The following is a 19,528-nucleotide window of genomic DNA, read 5'->3' as shown; positions in this document are numbered from 1 at the left end:
CCTACAAATTTTTGACTTGCCAGCTCCATAATCACATGAGCCAATTCCTCAAAATAAATTTCATTATAATAGACTAGAGGCCTGGTGCACAAAATTCGTGCATGGGTAGGGTCCCCAGGCCTTGCCGTTGATCAGGGCCCATCTGTGGGGCAATGGGCGGGGTGATGGGGGGGGGGCCTGCGGGCTGGGGGAAGCTCCTATGTTGAACGTTTGTCCCCTGGTGGTCAGTGCGCGTCATAGCGACCAGTTGTTCTGCCAGTCGTTCTGCCATCCAGTCGATTTGCATATTAGGTTTTTATTATATAGGACTAGAGGCCCAGTGCACAAAAATTTGTGCACTCGGGGGGTCCCTCAGCCCAGCCTGTGCCCTCTCGCAGCGTGGGACCCCTCAGGGGATGTCCACTGGCTGGCTTAGGCCCGCTCCCCGGGGGGATCTGGCCTAAGCTGGCAGTCAGACATCCCTCTGGCAGCCCGGGAGCCCTCGGGGGATGTCCACTTGCCAGCGGGGAGCAGGCCTAAGCTGCAGTCAGACATCCTTAGCGCTACTGAGGAGGTGGGAGAGGCTCCCGCCACCACCACTGTGCTGGCAGCCATCAGCCTGGCTTGTGACGGAGCAAAGCTCCCCCTGTGGGAGCTCACTGACCACCAGGGGCATCTCTTGCATTGAGCATCTGCCCCCTGGTGGTCAGTGTGTGTCATAGTGACCAGTCATTCTGCTGTTAGGGTCAATTTGCATATTACCCTTTTATTATATAGGATTCTGTTTCTCTGGAGAAGTCTGGTCTTGGCTCCTTAGGTAACTCTTTTCTAAACTTTGGGCTGGTCATTTACATTTTTAAAAATATGTTTTTATTTATTTCAGAGAGGAAGGGAGAGGGAGAGAGAAATATATATATATAAATGATGAGAAAGAATCATTGATCAGCTGCCTCCTGCACACCCCTTACTGGGATTTGATCCTGCAACCCTGGGCATGTGCCTTTGCCCCACGTGGAACCCAGGACCCTTCAGTCCACAGGCCGACATGCTATCCACTGAGCCAAACCAGCTAGGGATAGTCATTTACTTTTAGTTACATGTTCTTTTTTCAGCCAGGCTTAGTACATGTAAGTCTCTCTAAATTTCAGATATACTTTTCTGAGAATAGGACTTACTTAGCCACTTTGGCCACTCGAATATAAAGCATCTTTTAGCCGAAACCGGTTTGGCTCAGTGGATAGAGCGTCGGCCTGCGGACTGAAGGGTCCCGGGTTCGATTCCGGTCAAGGGCATGTACCTGGGTTGCGGGTATATCCCCAGTGGGAGATATGCAGGAGGCAGCTGATCGATGTTTCTCTCTCATCGGTGTTTCTAGCTCTCTGTCTCTCTCCCTTCCTCTCTGTGGAAAATCAATAAAATATATTAAAAAAAAATAAAGCATCTTTTAGGGTAAATTATTTCTGTAGATTGTTATGTCATCCATCATGAGTTGACTCCTATATTTTCATTGTCTCAAGGTAGAGGAAGTCCCGCTAGTTCCTTTAACAAAACCTAGCTCAGGTCCTTCAAGGTGAAGTAATGTGAAGACACTTCATGGGGTGAGGGATCCCACAGAGAGGCAGAGCCACAGAGAGTCCCATCCTTTGGGGAGCATCAGGCTGGTCTCTAGAGGATGGTGGGTTTCCTATCTGTGGTGGCCAAGGAAGAATGCAGGGTTACTCCTCAGGAGGTCACTGATATTCACCCCTTCATTGAGAACCTTGAGGGGACAGATTTTGTTCCTCTGGGAGCCCAAGTTTCCTTTCAGAGAGTGATCACATTCCAAGTTCTGGAGGTGATTTACTTCGCCTCTCATTATGGAGGAAGAATCAACAAGACTTGATTCTTGATCAGATGTGGTAAAGACTAGTGAAGAGAGACGAGACTGTGAAAAAAGTGAAGGAAAGGCAGTAAATGTAAATCTTTTCTGAAAAGTATGATGAGGAGAGAGAGGGCAACTGCGGTCCAGATGCCAGCCCTCAGTAATTACTGTCCCACTGTTGCCCTCCAAGTCTTCACTTCATCTATTCTGCAATAGGAGGCAGCACATGTAAGGGGCACCTCCTGCAAACATCCATCTCCAGCCCTAACTGGTTTGGCTCAGTGGATAGAGTGTCGGCCTGCGGACTGAAGGGTCCCAGGTTCAATTCCGGTCAAGGGCATGTACCTTGGTTGCAGGCACATCCTCAGTAGGGGGTATGCAGGAGGCAGCTGATCAATGTTTCTCTTTCATTGATGTTTCTAACTCTCTATCCCTCTCCCTTCCTCTCTGTAAGAAATCAATAAAAATATATTTTTTTAAAAAACAAACGTCCATCTCCAGTCAGTGTGAAGAATGAAAAGACGCAGACAAACTGCTGCAGTGCTGCTCCCTTCAGGTGGCACTGCACACACCTGTGTCCCTTCCCCTCACCATGGAACCATTGTGAAAGTTTTTGTTTTTCTACCAAACCACATTCATAAGCTCAGTAATTAATTCTTTTTTTTTCTCATGACACAACTAGAATTAACATACTGATCCTTATTATTTGAAATACCAAAACCTAGTATGGTTCCAGATGAACCCCTAATTAAATGAGGAAATGATGAATGACATAATACATATCAGGAAGAACTATTTTGAGGTTGTTTTGTTGTTGTTGTTTTTAGAGAGAAACATCAATTTGTTGTTTTACTTATTTATGCATTCATTGGTTGTTTCTTGTATGTGCCCAGACCAGAAATCGAACCCACAACCTTGGTATATTGGGACAACGTTCTAACCAACTGAGCTATGCAGCCAGGACCACATTTTGAGATTTTTGATGTTCATTTTTCAGATGCTACTAGCTACAAAGGGAAAATGTATTTTCATATATTAGGGAGATCTGGCAGTTACCACTTTACTGAGCCATCAAACTTGGCATAATTAATAGTGAAATATTTTGCCCTGTTGTCGCTCTAGGGTGATGTAATGTGAAGTACATAATGTCATCCATTAAGTATTCTTTGCAAAAAAAAAAAGTTTACCCTGAATCTAATACAACCTGTAGATTTATTTCCACTTTGCAGGAAATGTAGGCTTATAGCAATACTGTTTAACAGAACTTTGGCAGTAATATAAGTATTATATATCTGCATTATCTAATACAGTAACCATCAGCCTAGCAAAAGTTTAATTTTATTTCATTTTAATAAACTTCAATTTGAATTTAAATAGCCACATGTGGCTAGTGGCTACTATATTGGACAGAAGAGGAACAAGTTAACCACCACAGGAAATAATTACACAATGGGACATTCTACAAGGTAACACACCTTGAGTTTTCACAAAGTCAATTTTATTATTTTTTTAAGTGGTATATTTACACAATGGAAGGAACCCTTAATTTATGTGACAGCATGGATGGACCTGGAGATTATTATGCTAAGCAAATAAGCCAGACAGAGAAAGACAAATACCATATGATCTCACTTATATGTAGAATCTAATAAACAAAATAAACTGACAAACAAAATAGAACCAGAGGCATGGATATATGGAACAGACTGATCAGAGGTCAGAGAGGAGGGGAGTGGGGGAAACTGGATGAAAGAAGGTGAAAAGATTAGCCAAAGAACATATATGCATAGCCCACGGACACAGCAATAGTGTGTTGAGGGTCAGAGGGAGGGTGGGTGGGAGCTGGTGGAGGTGGGTAAAGTGGGGAGAAACAGAGGACATCTGTAATAGTATCAACATAAATAAATAGCCCTAGGGCCTAGCTGGTTTGTTCAGTGGTTAGAGAGTCACCTGGTGGACTGAAGGGTCATTGGTTCGATTCCGGTCAACAGCACATAGTATCTCAGCTACAGGCTCAATCTCCAGCCCCAACGGGTTGGGGCACGGGGCGGTAGGTAACCGATCAATGTTTCTCTTTCTCTGTCTCTCCCCTCTCTTCCACTCTCTCTAAAAATCAATGGAAAAGAAAATATCCTCAGGTGAGAACAAAAAATAAATAAAAATAAATAGCTTCTTTATCGTATAATTTCAAGTTTAAAACAAAATAAATAAATAAAATGGGAGGAATGTTCTACTTTAAAAGAAATTAAAGAAACAATATCCAACTGCCCCTAGCGGCGTTGCAGGTGTGGCTGCCATGCCCCGCCTGTGTCATTAGGCAGCAGAGAGCAAAGAGGCTCGCCTACGCCCAGCGTCCTGGTTGTGGGTGCCTGGATGGTTGACGGCCTGACACGGGGAAAAAGAAAAAAAAAGAAACAATATCCCAAGGATAAAAAGTTTGGGGAAACTTAAATATGACCTCAATAATCTTACCTACTAATAGACAAACATGTAAATTGACCATACCTTCGCTACACTAACCAGCCAATCAGGAGAGTATGCAAATTAACCTAACAAAGATGGCGGTCAGTTTGCATATGTAGGCTCCAAGCAGTGGAGCAAAGCCTGACAGCCCCAGGCCAGCAGAGCAGTGAAAGCCTCACGGCCGCGGGGCCGGCTCCAGCTGGAGCCCAGCCAGAGCGAAGGCCTGGGTGCCGGGTGCCGAAGGAAAACCGGTGCCAGCAGCCAGGGGAAAGGAAGGCCTATTGCACGAATCTCTTCGTGCAACAGGCCTCTAGTAGATATAATAATTTTAATTAGATATTTAGGGGAGTGCCCTTATTTTTAGGAGTTGCCTGTGTAAGTATTTAGGGAATGAAATGTTATATCTGTAACTAAGTATAAAATGGTTGGGAGGAATATCTCTATATCTTTATCTACCTAGAGGTGGAGGAGAAAAAGAGAAAAGCAAAATGGTTGCAATTGTTGAATCTAGGTTAAGGGTGTACTGATGCTTATGGCACTATTCTTTCAATTTTTCTGTGGATTTTGAAACTTTCCCCAAAAGAGTTGGGGGGTGGGGACTATAGAACTAAGCAATATTGACTGTGTCTTGAGTTTTTTCCATTAATCTATTTGCTATTTGTTCATTTTGTGTGGGCCACCATTTGCTTATAGATAAATGGTGGTAAACACCATTTAAAGAAATATGTAGCCCAGCCAGTGTGGCTCAGTGGTGGAGTGTTGTCCTATGAACCAGGAGATCATGGTTCGATCAGGGCACAGGCCTAGGTTGTGGGATTGCTCCCAGTGGGGGCATGCAGGAGGCAGTCAATCTCTGATTCTTTCATCACTGATGTTTCTCTCTCTCTCTTCCTTTTTCTCTGAAATCATTAAAAATATATTTTAAAAATATTTAAAGTTGAGTCAAATACCTTAATTTTTCTTATAAATCAATCAAAGATTACCGTTATTTGATCTTAGCAGAATGCCTCATGACAGTCTCCCTGAAAAGTGGCTTGAGAAGCTGGGTAAGCTCTTCTAAATAAGAATGGTCTTTTGCTTCTGCTCTCAGTCCCTGATTTTGACAGCAGCCAGGGCCCTGCCTTGTTCTAAGCTAAACAGACCATGGAACTTGGTTCCCCAGAGTGATCTCTACCCACTCTGCTTTTGGAAAAAGAAGTAACCCTCAAACCACACCATAGGGAGCCAGGAGCACAGAGGCTTGTGTCCTTTCCTGTAACAAGAACTGGATGCCTGGTTGCTGTATCAAAACACGCCACTGAGAGCCACCGTGACAGAATAGGTCCCTACCTGCCTTAACAGCTAGCATTCCTCTGGGGATTACCTAGTTCTTCAAGAGCAAACCAGTTTTAATCCATTCTTGCTCTCAGAATGAAGCCTCAAAGACTCCATGGGGGCAGGCTGGCACTTCTACCTTCCCCCCTTTGTGGAAGCATTGGAGATCTGTCTCTATTTGTATCTACTCAGTTGCCCCTCCACTCAGGCAGCCTTTGATACTCCTTTTCCATCGTTCCCCAAAGGAAAATGATTAAAATCCTAAGACTCAATATTATCACTTTATTCAGGAGATAGCTGTACATAAATTTACATAAATCGGCCACATTGTCCAGAAGAGATTCAGTCGTTGTAAACAAGGAGGGTGCCTAAATGACTGCAGTGCTTTGAGCGAGTGTCCCCACACTCCCTTGAGTGAAGATGGTCCCAGGCGGAGGTGGTCCTTTTAGCAGGAAGAGGAAGCAGTGCCAATGCACAAGCCGTGCCTCCTGGCCTGCCCACAGTCAGCGGTAGGCTTTGCTGAACTCCTGGAGTGCCCAACGCCTGTTCTCAGTTGTCTGCTTGAGTTGGGTGTACTCTTTTACCAGCTTGTCAAACTCCTCCCCAAGGACCTCATAGGTGTTTAGGACCTGTCGGGACTTCTCCATGTCCTGTTCTTGTAGCCGAATGGCCCCTTCCAAACGGTCCCTAAGAGTCCGGGCACAGAAGATACAATGTAAGAATCTGGCTCCTCAGAAAGTAGACAAGAATGAGGACATGTTAAAATGAATGAGTTTAGAGAGTATGGGAACCAGCTCTGAATAGCTGTACCAAGCTCTCAGGAGTTCTCACCTAATGAGACGATGAACTTCTACTTTCTCAGCAGTGTAAGTGTCAGACAAAATCTTTAGCTCTTCCATCCTGACAGAGGAAAGAAAGAAATGTGAAGCTGAGGATCTCTGACAGCAGCAGAGTTGGGAATGGGACATCGTACCTGCCAGGGTCAAAGGTGTGGGCTAAGCAGTGACAGGATAAACAAGGTCACTCTGAATTCCTGAGCAGTATTTCACAGTCAAGCACCTATTTCAGAAAGCTTTCAAATAAAAGAATCAAGAATGTTGAAAACTTTGGGGTAATCTGAAGGCTTAATACTGCTGTGTGACATTTACCGGATCCCACAAGGTGCTAGGCATGTTAGAGGAAGAGAGATGAGGGTAGGGGTCATAGGGGGTGGTGGATCCCTTAGATCCACAGGGGTCATAGCTCACCTCAGCTTAAGGATCATGGCACTACACTTGAACTCCAGGTACTGGGCATTGATGCGGGCTAGCTCAGACTGAGTCTTCAGCCGGTGCTCCTGAAGCAATCTGTGCAGGAGGGCGAGGCAGCGGAGGAGCGCCTGAGCCCCCGGGAGGCGGAGGAAGGGAGCAGGAAAGAAGGCAGGTCAGAGATCCTTGGCTTCCCCAAAAGTGCCCCTGGGGTCCGGGTAAAAGAGAGGAGGCTACCCCACTGCTCCAACAAACCTGGGAGTAGGTGGCACTCTTCTTCTCCAGCAGCACCACCTGCTCCTTCTGCTGGCTCTGGGCATCCTGGCACTGCTGCTTCTCACTCACCAGGATCTCTGCCAGTTTCCATACCTTTGCCGCCTTCAGGGTTTCATGGTCTGAATCTGGGCAAAAAGTCAGAGGACTGGACAGTAAAACCCTAATTGCTACAGACCTTTTAAGGCCATTTTTCAGTGCCCCTGTCCTACATCTAGACCTAGGAATTCTGTCTTCATCCAGGTTTTCTTCTGATGTCCTGTTAAAAATGGCCCAGTTCTCATAATTGTCTTCACTCTTTAATTCCAGATTTTGCCCCTTAATTCTTAAGTCACAGAAATAAAGACAAGGGGAACACCTAGCCTGAACTTTCCTCCCTATTCTATGCTGATTCTTCTGAGAACTAACTCATTCTTCCCTGCAGCAAGAGGACCTCTGCTGAATAAAAGGTCCAGCTGGCACAGCTCAGTGGTTGAACATGGAACTAGGAGGTCATGGTTCGATTCCCAGTCAGAGTACGTGCCCTGGTTTGCAGCCTTGATCCCACTGGGGGCGTATAGGAGGCAGCCAATCAGTGAGTCTCTCATCATCGATGTTTCTATGTCTCTCTCCCTTCCTCTCTAAAATCAATAAAAATATATATTTTTTTAAAAAGAGTTCTCACAAAATTCCTTGCTTTTATTCTACCAGCAAGGAAACAAACAACTCCAATGTCTCCAATGATTCCCAGCTTCTGTCCCAAATCTAAATTCAAATATACTGTTCTCAAAAGAGCAACCCAGGAGTCCTGAGGGCCAGCTAAGAACAGAACACAGAGAGCCAGCACTCACCGGAATTAGGATCATGGTAGCAGAGCAGAGTGAAACATTTCTTCTTGAGTTGCTCCTCCACTTCCAGTGGGAGCCGAGCTCTCATCCACACAAAATCCTACAGTCACAGAAACACAGAGATACAAATAGACTGTGAGAACTAGGAAGATTCATCCAATGGCTACATGACGACAACAATCTCAATGATAACCAAAGGAAATGCATTAAGAGACATCAGGGAACCCTGGCCAGTGTGGCTCAGTTGGTTGGAGCGTCCTCCAGTATATCAAAAGGTGACAGGTTCCATTTCAGAGTCAGGGCCCATACCCAGAGACTGGTTTCAATTTCTGGTTGGGGTGAAACCAATCGATGTTTCTCTCTCTCTCTCCCTTCCTCTCGCTAAATATATTTAAAAAACAACAACAAACCCACAAAAAAATTGTGGCTCAGTAACTTGGGTGTCATCTGTAAACCAGGAGGTTGCCCATTCAATTCCCAGTTGGGGCACATGCCCGGGTTGAGGGCTCCATCCCTGATGGGGGGTATGGCATGCAGGAGGCTGCCCATTGATGTTTCCCTCTCACATCGGTGTTTCTCTCTCTCTCCCTTCCTCTACCTAAAAAAAAAAAAAAAAAAAAAATCGTAAAAAAGACAACAGGGAGATTCATTTAAAAAAATGTAATGCTTTTAATAGGGATGCACAAAAAAAACCAACAACACCAAAACTATCAGGAGGTAAACACAATACAGGGCCAACACTGAAAAATCGCTATGCACGCAGAGCACCGTTTATAATAGCAAATGCCCGAACAGGGAGATTCATTTTTAGCCTAACAAATTAGCACAGAGTAATATGACTGTCCAGATCCCATACTGATGAAAAAGAGTGGGGAGGTACGGGCACTGGAAACACCTTTCTGGAAAACAGTTTGGCACTATGTACCAATATGTTCTATGTGTGTACCTTTGACCCAATGATCCCACTTTGAGCACTAATACTTGGGAAATAATCATATAAGGGCAAAGACACATATGAATTAGCATGTTCATCAGTGTGGTTTCTAACAGCAAAAATGTGGAAACAACTTTAAATTAATATCCATCAATAAGGTAAAACAGCCGATACCGGTTTGGCTCAGTGGATAGAGCGTCGGCCTGCGGACTGGAGGGTCCCAGGTTCGATTCCGGTCAAGGGCATGTGCCTGGGTTGCGGGCATATCCCCAGTGGGAGATGTGCAGGAGGCAGCTGATCGATGTTTCTCTCTCATCGATGTTTCTAGCTCTCTATCTCTCTCCCTTCCTCTCTGTGAAAAATCAATAAAATATATTTAAAAAAAATAATAATAATAAGGTAAAACAAATTATGCTACATCTATACAATGGAATCCTGTCAGTTACTTAAGCCAATGATATAATAAGAATAATGAGCACTAACTATGTGTCTGGACACTGTGCTAAGAGTGCTTTAGGAAGTATCATTTTATTTGCATCTATTTATTGACTTGAAAACAAGTCCAAAATATATTAAGTGAAAATATATTCTCTATACAAGCATGGAGGGTATAATACTATGTCAAGTTGTATTATTTATTTCTAGATGTAGTATTTCAGCTTTTACTTTCTTCTATGTAATGTATTTCTTATTTATTTAAGTTTGACCACCATGAACGTGTACATTTTTATAAAAACAATAAAGCTTAACCAAACAATGTTCAAATACACAGGAGAAATTAAGCCAATATTTGCTTGCTCCCAACCTCTGAGGGTGGCATGAGCTCCAGAAGGTCTGCTTTCCCCAGTCCTAGCAGTGGAGGCATCACCCTCTCCTGGCTAGGACCTAAGAGCTGTGTTAGCTGAGTCACAAGTAGCTGCTGTTCAAGGGTCGCATGAAACTGAGAAGAATAAAAACAACAAGAGGTTACTATAAAACTTCCTTCATCCACCTCCTCCATCCTCATGAACCAGTTCTTCACACATTTCAAAGTCCTCAAAGACGTCCTCCTCTTCAGATAACTTCCCAGCTGGCAGTGCCTTCTCCTGTTAATCTTTCTTTTCAAACCCCTGACAAAGCACCCGCCTCTTCCCCTCGTAACTACAGTCCGTTTCTCTAGCCATTACATGAAGCTCCTACTTCCCCAGATCATACAATCAGATGAAGCCATAGTTGGCCGGCTCATTCCTATGGTAACCAACCTCTACTTCATCTCTCCGGCCTCACCTTTTTGTCCTCAGAAGTTACATTTGTGTCTTGTATCTTCACATAGTAGTCCACAAGCAGCTCTTGGATGACTCTTTGTAAAATCTCAGACCTCAGCCATGCTGTCTTATGCAGTCGAACTTCCTTCCACGCCTAGAAAATTTTAGAAATTCCAGGTAGGAACCTCTCTCGCATATATTGTTCCTTCCTCTTAACATCCCTTCAATTAGGGCTTTTACCTGAGCCTGTTCCTTTGCCAGGGAGAGGCTTAAGCCACTCTCGTCCACGTGCTGTGAGAGACGCAGCAGCAGTTTGCTGAAGTGTGGATTCTGTAACAGGTCCTCTTCACTCAGGTGACAAGGAGGAAGCTGTCTGCTGCACACTTTAATGGGATGTCCCCCGTGGGACAAAAAGCAAAGAAGGTATGGACTCTTAATTTATATAATTGAACATAACTCTTAATATTAAAAAAAAACAACATCAAACAACCCAGGTTTTTGGTAGGAAAGTTTCCTAATTCTAATAAGATTTTAAAATCCACAAATAGCCCTACACGGTTTGGCTCAGTGGATAGAGCGTCAGACTGCGCCCCAAAGGGTCCTGGGTTAGATTCCAGTCAAGGGCATGTACTTTGGTTGCAGGCTCCTCCCCCACCCAGGCCCTGGTCCGGGCTAGTGCAGAAGACAACCAATCGATAGGTTTCTCTCACATCGATGTTTCTCTCTCTCTCCCTCTCTCTTCCACTCTCCCTAAAAATCAATGGAAAAATATCCTCGGGTGAGAAATAACAAAACAAAACAAAACAATCCACAAATACCCTGGCCGGTGTGGCTCAACTGACCGAGCATAGTCCCATGCATCAAGAGGTCACCAGGTAGCCGAAACCGGTTTGGCTCAGTGGATAGAGCGTCGGGCTGCGGACTGAAAGGTCCCAGGTTCGATTCCGGTCAAGGGCATGTACCTGGGTTGCGGGTACATCTCTATCTCTCTCCCTTTCTCTCTGTAAAAAAATCAATAAAATATATAAAAACAAACAAACAAAAAAGAGGTCACCAGTTTGATTCTGATCGGGTACATACCCAGATTACAGGCTGGACCCCCTGTAGGGGGTGTGCAGGAGGCAGCCAATCAATGTTTCTATCTCTCTCTTCCTTCTTCCTTCCTCTCTCTAAAATCAATAAAAACATTTATAAACAAGAATTCGGGACTGAGTCTCTAATAAAAGTAAGATCTTAAAAAATGAAAATACAGTTGAAAAGCATGGGACAAATCAATAAGGGACCCTTTAATAGGGATCACCCCAGTACCCAAAATGGCTCATTCACAGAATAACTTAGAGTTCTTGAGGAAGGGGGAAAAAATGCATGTAAAGTTCCAACTTTGGATATGATCTCTAGTCATATAAGCGACTGAAAGAAAGTATACTTTTCTTAAGAGTAAATTTAAAAAATTTAATTAACCAAATTCTCCCTATTGTAAATAGGGTTGAGTAACCTATGGATGCAGAACAGCACATGCCTGAGAAAAAGTGCAAAGAAACTGGGAACCTGTCATAATTCCATATGTTCAAGGGGCTTTCTTTTTTTTTTAAAATATATTTTTATTGATTTCAGAGAGGAAGGGAAAAGAAGAGAGAGACAGAAACATCAGTGATGAGAGAGAATCATTGATCGGCTGCCTCCTGCAGGCCCCCTACTGGGGATTGAGCCCACAACCCAGGCATGTGCCCTTAACTGGAATTGAACCCGGGACCCTTCAGTCCACAGGCCGATGCTCTATCCATTGAGCCAAACCGGCCAGGGCAAAGGGCTTTCTTTCCATTTCTTTTCTGAAGTGCTTTCTGCTGGAGGCTTCTGTTTTACTCCCACTTACCAAATACTAAAATTTTCATTCTTTGGACCATCACACTCAAAGTCCTTTCACCATCACACTCAAGGTCCTTTTAGAGAATAAGAAATCTCTCCCTCTACCCCCCAAGGCAGAAGGATCAATATGGAAATGGTCAAATATAGAAGATTCAAGTCTTTGAAGGATTCAAGATATAGAAAGGACTTGAGATATGGAAAGAATTCAAGATATTGGAAGGATCTAAGATTTTGGAGACCAAATATTAAAAAATTCAAGATATAGGTAGAAAGGAAGCATTTAAGGAATTTACTGGCCACCCTTATCTTCTGGATATGGTTGCTCACACAGCGGAAGCATCTTGAGTTTTTAGTCTACTGCACAAGCAGACACTGACCAGGAGTCAGTTTTCCATAAGACAGTGCTGAAGAGGCCTAGCCGGTTTGGCTCAGCGGATGGAGCATCGGCCTGCGGACTCAAGGGTCCCGGTTCGATTCCAGTCAAGGGCATGTACCTTGGTTGCGGGAGCATCCCCAGTGGGGGGCGTGCAGGAGGCAGCTGATCGATGCTTCTGACTCTCTATCCCTCTCCCTTCCTCTCTGTAAAAAATCAATAAAATATATTTAAATTTTAAAAAAGACAGTGTTGAAGAATCGTCATGTATCCTAATTTCCTTAGAAACATAAGCTTCTATGAGAGAAACCATACTGGTGAGCATTATAAGTCCTTTTTTTTAATAGAAAGTAAGAACCTGGATAAAACCTCTCTGGATAAGTCATCAAAACCCTTGCAAATGGCTATTCTTACCTTGTTGGAGTACTTCCATCCCTTCTCCAGGTGAACAGAAATCCCCAGATGCCATCTGATATTCTTATCTTTTGAATCCATCCAGAGAAAACAAAAAGATGAGTTGGCTGGCTGCTCTAGAGAAAACTATCTTGGGTTCAAATTCCTATTGTCTACAAGCTGGGGAGGGACCTCGGGGATGCCTCTTAACAAGGAGGGACTATATCACACATCCAAGGTCCCAAGCTCTTACACAGGTTTTATAGACAGACTTATCATCAGCAAAACATTTTGCATTCTAAACACATAAATGTTTTCACTTGTTATAAGCTAAGAGGGAGCCTCCTTAAGAAAGAAAACTTTCCCATTCACTAGTCTAAGTGGGAGGATGGCCCCTCTCTCCGCAACTATTTCTAAGCTAAAACTGAGCTGCTGCTTCTCAGTTATGAGTGAACTGGGGAAAAGGAAAAAAAATAAAGAAATCAAAGTCTACTTTTCCCCCTTCGAATCACTCAGCTATTAAATTCCACAATAGTTTCTTGCACGTCTTTAACTTGTCCTTTCATCTAAGATGTGTTGGTAGTTTTTTGTTGTTTTTTTTAATTATTATTAATTCCAGAAACACCCTTCAGGAATAACAAATCATTCCACACTTGAACAACTGGATTTCACATAACAGCAGTAGTAAAGAGCACCTGGAGGAAAGAGCATAAGAAGACAGACAGGGCCCATGCTGGCTCAGTGGTTGAGCATCATCTATGAACCAGGAGGTCACGGTTGCATTCCTGGTCAGGGCACGTGCCTGGGTTGCAGGCTCAGTCACAAGTGTGGAGTGTGGAGCATGCAGGAGGCAGTTGATCAATGATTCTCTCTGATTATTATTATTTTTTAATATATTTTATTGATTTTTTTACAGAGAGGAAGGGAGAGGGATAGAGAGTTAGAAACATCAGAGAGAGAAACATCGATCAGCTGCCTCCTGCACACTCCCTACTGGGGATGTGCCCACAACCAAGGTACATGCCCTTAACCAGAATCGAACCTGACACCCTTGAGTCTGCAGGCTGATGCTCTATCCACGGAGCCAAGCCGGTTAGGGCTCTCTCTGACTATTGATGTTTCTATCTCTCTCTCCCCCTCTCCCTGAAATCAATAAAAATAAAAACATTTTAAAAAAGGAGAAGACAGGCAGGGAGGTCAGTGCCAAAAGAGTAATGCAACGGTGTAGTTAATGCAGCCGAGGCCAGAGCATAGAGTACACTGAAAAGAACATTGGTACAAATCGGCAGTGATTGGCAGTTTGGCCTCTGGAGACAAACATTTTCCCTTGACATTATTTTCCATTTTGCTGCTTCAACCTCTCCTCTAAGGTATCAAACTCCAAAGGACAGCGGTGCCTCCCAAAGCAGAACAGACACAGAGGGTTATGAGGATGTAACATTCCACGTTCACAGAACACTGGGTTTACTCCCTCGTCTGAGGAGAAGTAACATCAAAGTACTCATTTGTTTTGTAACACGGTCTAGGGGGGGACAGCGGAGGAGTCGGGATGCTGGGACTTAATCTGCTCAGCCATTGTTCTGTGTGAATGTAAGGGAGATGGTTTTCCTGGTGCCAAATGTCTTCCCACCTGCAAAACTGAGATAAGTCCTGCCTCGGAGAGGCCGTAAGAATTAATGGCACAATCTACTTGTCGACCGGAGCCAGGACTTGGGTGGTGAGCTCAGTTGACCGAGGCCCGCAAATAAAAGCTATGCAGACAAATTTCGCTCACAAAGATGAGGCCCACCCTAAATTTCAGAAAAGTCCGCAGTCACTGCCTCCGCGGGGGCTGCCTCCCGGGGTGGGGTGGGGGTGAGGGCTCCTCTTCACCCTTTTTAAAGGTGAGGGGGCGTGGACCGTGGCGGCCAGCAAGCTCGAGCCTCCGCGCGCTGCGCTCAGACGCGTTAAAACGCTGCCACTGGGCCCCAAGCACGGCAATGTTCTGACTCGGGCGCCTTCTAAATTCTCGGAGCTGTCTTTACACGCTGCGCTGAACGTTAAATTGATTTTACAGGTATTTTCACAAGATGTGACCCTCACAGAGCCCGAGATGAATCAAAATGCGGAGCGCGTTCTCCGGCGCCTACTTCCCTTCCGCCCGGGCAGCCACGGAGTCCCCAGGGCGAGGCGGCCTCGGCCCGGGACTGGCCGGCAGGACCCTCGGGCGGTCCTCTCCCCGCAGCGCCCCCGCCCCCCGCTAAAGCAAACCTGCGCCCCCCGGGCGGCCGGGGCTCCCAGGGCGGTGCGGAGCGAGCTCGGGGCTCAGGAACTTCCCCGCGGCCGGCGCAGGGCGGGCGACGCCGGGCTCCGGAAGGTGGGGCGGGGGCAGGTCGGAGGCCGCGGGAGGGCGGGGGGCGGGGCCACGCTCCTGGCGGGAACGGCAGGCCCCGCCCCGCCCCGCCCCGCGTTCCCCGCCGCAGAGCCCGGCTTTGCAGTGCGTGGTGGGAAGGGAGCCTTTTCCTGGGTACCTGCCCCCCGGTGCGGGCAAACGCTGGTCAGGTTGCCAACTTTTATTGCGGGCCGTCAATGAGCCAGGAACGTGCCGGGCATTTTGCTTGCCTTGCTTCCTCTCGTTTAGTTCTCACAGGAAGTCACAATCGTACCCATTGTACTGAAGGGAAAACTGAGGAGCAGAGAAGTTAAGGGACTGGTTCGGGGTCGCGCTGGCAGAGCTGAAACCTCTCCCCACCAAAGAGTCTCCTCACTGAGCTTGTTTTTGTTTTTTTTTGTCTTGTTTATGTTTTTATTGTGTGTGTGTTTTTAAGAGAAAGAAGGGAGAGGGAGAAAGAGAAGCATCAGTGTTGAGAGAAAACATGGGTAGGTCGCCTCCCCTATCAGCCGCGGCCTAGGAATCTAATCGGCAACCTGGGCATGTGCTCTGACCTGGAATCCAACCAGCACCCTCTCCGTGCACAAGGTGACACCCAACTGAGCCACACCGGACAGGACCCTCTCATCTCTCATTCTCATCCTCTCTCTCTCTCTCTCTCTCTCTCTCTCTCTCTCTCTCTCTCTCTCTCTCTCTCCTATATGGACATTTATTGTTTGCTTAACAAGAAGTCTGGAGCTGGGAGTCCCATCCCAAGCAGGAAGGAAGGAGTGCAGGAAGGGGGGAGGCTGTCTTCCTGTAACAGTTTGGGAAGAAATTCTTTCCCAGAAGCACCCACCAGACTCTCCCATGTGTTTCATTGGCCAGACTAGGATGTTTTCCTCCTGCCCGCGCCCCTTCCACATCCTGCTCTTGGACATTCCATGTATCGGGTTAGGACTGCCTCTAAGGACTTGGGGTTCCCATATTCCCTGACTGGTTTCAGCCAATGGGGGATCCCGGCAGGAGGCTGGAGGGAGAGAAGACAATGATGGGAGGAGGGGACAATTCCCCTGACTCCCTCCATGGGCTTGACCTCAAGTTGGCTATGGACTTTGACCAAAGGTTATTGCTCCTCTTAAGCCCCCACCCCAACTCTCTGTCTTAAACCCCATCTCTGTCTTCTTTTCAAAGTTGAGTGAAATCTGTTATAGGTGAATTATTTCAAAAATAATACTTTATACTAAGTAAATTGCACCAGGGTTATCAAATCTCTTGCATCAGAGGAGAAACTGATAGTCTGGCTGGCAGGGAAGGAATCTCAGGCTGTGTGCTGGGTGGTAGAGTTTACCCTTTTCTCTTAGTACCAACTAGGGAGTTATTCCTGCAATACATAGGAGAACAGTGTGATCCGGTGCAGAAATCTTATATCCCTGGTCATCTTGTCAGCTGCCACCCTTCATGCTTAATATTAAAGTGCTGTTGTTTTCTAAAGCTTTTAAAAATTATTTATGCTTCCTCAGCTCTGTAGTGCAGCATCATTCAACATCAGGCATAATGCCCCTAACAAATGGCACTTGGAAAAAATAGCAGGCATGTTTTGGTGACTCAGAGCTGATCAGGAATCTACTGAAATTTCATGTCTTCTATTTGTCAAGTTTTCTAATATGGCACCTCAAAGCTTTGGCTAAAGAGTGCTAAAGTATTTGGGAAATGAGATGGTGAAGGGTACAATGGCCTGTCTTCACATAGGAGGGTAGAGTGGAGAGCCATGGGAAACCTTGAATAAGATCAAACCTTCATATGCAATTATCTGTTCCATCTCTGTCTCTGACAAACTGAGTGACCTTGGGCTTCAGTTTCCTTATGTGTCAAATGGAGGAAATAACATATTTTTTTAGCTTCTCCAATCTCATAGTGTTGATGTAATGATCAAATGAGATAATGGCTGAGAAAGTACTTTGGAAAGACTATCAAAGTGAGATGATTTAAAATTGACATAGTATATCAAGCACTTACTAAATGCCTTGGGAGAGACACAAAGATAATATATGACCCAGTCCCAGACCTGAAGAAATTCAGAATGTAGTTGAGAAGATAAGACATGCATATGGAAAGCAAATAATATAAAGCAGCAAAGGTGACAAAAGAGCTTTTTAGGTTATACATTCTAGAGAAGCTCAAATAAAGTACATATTTTTTCTTCTGCAGGAATGAATGGGAAAGACTATGAAATAAATTTTTGTTTTACCTGGGCCTGAAAGGAGAGAAAATTTGGATCATTTACAATGGAGGAAACATCCCAGCAAGTGGAGGTAGAGAGAAGGAGTTCAAGCTGAAGTGCTGGACTTCATAGGCCAGTTCCACATAAGATTAGAAAGTTGAGTGGATAGACTGTCTTGGCAGTTAAAACTGAAGCAAAATACTGAAAAAGGATCTTATAATCAGACACCATCTGATGTCCATGAGCAAGAAAGTTGCAAGAGGTCCTAGAATTCATTCTCTTTCTTCCCATTCCTACTGCCCCTCTTCTTGTTCTGTTTTTTTTTTAACAGCTTTATTGAAATAGTTTGGCATACAAGTGTACAGTTTATTATGTTTTGACATAACTATACATCTGTGAAACCATCACCACAATCCAGCCAGTGAACATATGCACCATCCACTAAGTCCCTAAGTGTTTACTTTGCCTCATTGTAATTCCTCTCTCTGCCACTTCCCAGCCACTAATCTGCTTTCTGTTACTATAGATTTGTTTGTATTTTTTGGAATTTTATGTAAATGGAATAAAAAAATGTACTCTTGCCCTAGCCAGTTTGGCTCAGTGGATACAGCATCATTATGGATTGAAGAATCCCAGATTTGATTCTAGTCAAGGGCACATACCACGGTTTCAGGCTTGATCCTGGCCATGGTCGGGGCACATGTGGGAGGCAGCCAGTCAATGTGTCTATATCATATTGATGTTTCTCTCTCTCTGTCTCTCCCCCTCTGTTCCACTCTCTCTAAAAATCAGTGGAAAAATATCCTTGGGTGAGGATTAAAAACAACAAACCAAAAAAAAGTACTCTCTTTTGGCCTATTTCACAGCATAATTAATTTTGAGATCCATGTTTGTTATTACTAGTATCAATAATTCATTTTTTTTTTTAGCTCATGTCTTTTTATTGCTGAGAAGTAGTAGGAAGTCTTCTTTTAAAACCTTAATTTGGGTTTGTATTTAAAGAGGTGCTTTCTCCAAGACACCCGGTACCTATCTCAGTGCTTGGCGTACTGAGACACTTATTTGTTGAAAGAATGAATTTCTTGACAACTCCCACAGAGCTAATACCTTATATAGTTTTACTAGAGGCCCGGTGCACAAAAATTTGTGCACTCGGGGGGGCGGGGTCCCTGAGCCTGGCCTGTGCCCTCCCGCAGTCTGGGATCCCTAGGGAGATGACCACCTGATGGCTTAGGCCTGCTCCCCGGGGGATTGGGCCTAAGCTGGCAATCAGACATCCCTCTGGCAGCCCAGCAGCCCTCGGGGGATGTCCACTTGCCAGTGGGGAGCAGGCCTAAGCTGCAGTCGGACATCCTTAGCGCTGGTGAAGAGGCAGGAGAGGCTCCCACCACCACCGCTGTACTGGCAGCCATCAGCCTGGCTTGTGGCTGAGCAGAGCTCCCCCGTGAGAGCGCACTGACCACCAGACGGCAGCTCCTGCATTGAGCGTCTGCCCTCTGGTGGTCAGTGTGTGTCATAGTGACCAGTCATTCCCAGTCTTTCTGCTGTTAGGGTCAGTTTGCATATTACCCTTTTACTATATAGGATAGAGGCCTGGTGCACGGGTGGAGGCTGGCTGGTTTGCCCTGAAGGGTGTCCCGGATCAGGGTGGGGGTCCCGCTTGGGTGCCTGGCTAGCCTGGGTGAGGGGCTGATGGCTGTTTTCAGGCTGGCCACCCCCTTTATGGTGGGGGTCCCCACTGGGGTGACTGGCCAGTCTGGGTGAGGGACTGAGGGCCATTTTCAGGCTGGCCTGTGACTGAAGCTCCCAGCCTCTCCTTTTTTTCTTCTTTTTTTTTTTAATTCTGGGATTTATTTACCTTCTATAATTGAAACTCTGTTGCCTTCACTGGCGCTCCCAGCTCTGAGGCCACGGCTGACTGAAAGCTGGTATCTGGGGTTTGTTTAGCTTCTATAATTGAAATATTGTTGCTTCCGGAGCTGAGAGCTGGGCTGCGGCAGGCGGGGAACCTTGGCCTCCTCCATCACTGGAGCAAGCAAGCCTCCTGCTCGCTTCAGCTGCCTGGCTGCTGGCTGCCATCTTTGTTGGCAGTTAATTTGTGTATCTCGCTGATTAGCCAATGGGAAGCATAGCGGAGATACAGTTAATTACCCTTTTTGTCTTTTATTAGATAGGATAGG

At 45.4% G+C, this 19,528-nt stretch overlaps 1 protein-coding gene and 1 non-coding gene across 7 annotated transcripts; one reads left to right on the top strand and one right to left on the bottom strand.

Moving 5' to 3' along the window:
• Positions 1 to 4,103: 4,103 nt before the first annotated feature.
• Positions 4,104 to 4,233, top strand: LOC118662189. The gene has a single exon (XR_004969614.1). It is a non-coding gene; the product is annotated as a small nucleolar RNA SNORA17 (small nucleolar RNA).
• A 1,651-nt stretch (positions 4,234 to 5,884) lies between these two features.
• On the bottom strand, positions 5,885 to 15,152 carry HAUS4 (HAUS augmin like complex subunit 4). 6 transcript variants are annotated; one of them, XM_036355815.1, is made up of 10 exons: positions 15,025 to 15,152; positions 12,796 to 12,863; positions 10,383 to 10,525; positions 10,165 to 10,296; positions 9,704 to 9,838; positions 7,968 to 8,064; positions 7,120 to 7,265; positions 6,865 to 6,995; positions 6,449 to 6,517; positions 5,885 to 6,304 (listed from the first exon to the last, which is right to left on the bottom strand). In XM_036355815.1, the coding sequence occupies exons 2-10, from the start codon at positions 12,848 to 12,850 to the stop codon at positions 6,121 to 6,123; spliced, it is 1,092 nt and encodes a 363-aa protein (XP_036211708.1). In that variant the 5' UTR covers positions 12,851 to 12,863; positions 15,025 to 15,152; the 3' UTR covers positions 5,885 to 6,120. The 6 variants fall into 6 exon arrangements, 3 of the variants coding, with proteins under 3 accessions (XP_036211708.1, XP_036211723.1, XP_036211716.1); XM_036355830.1 differs by lacking the exon at positions 15,025 to 15,152 and adding an exon at positions 14,405 to 15,005; XM_036355823.1 differs by lacking the exon at positions 15,025 to 15,152 and having other exon boundaries at positions 12,796 to 13,632.
• Between the last annotated feature and the right edge of the window lie 4,376 nt (positions 15,153 to 19,528).

The sequence above is a fragment of the Myotis myotis genome, unplaced genomic scaffold (assembly GCF_014108235.1).
Source record: "Myotis myotis isolate mMyoMyo1 unplaced genomic scaffold, mMyoMyo1.p scaffold_m19_p_1, whole genome shotgun sequence".
Lineage (NCBI taxonomy): Eukaryota > Metazoa > Chordata > Mammalia > Chiroptera > Vespertilionidae > Myotis > Myotis myotis.
Note: the sequence above shows the minus strand (reverse complement) of the source record. Positions and strands in the feature narration are given on the sequence as shown.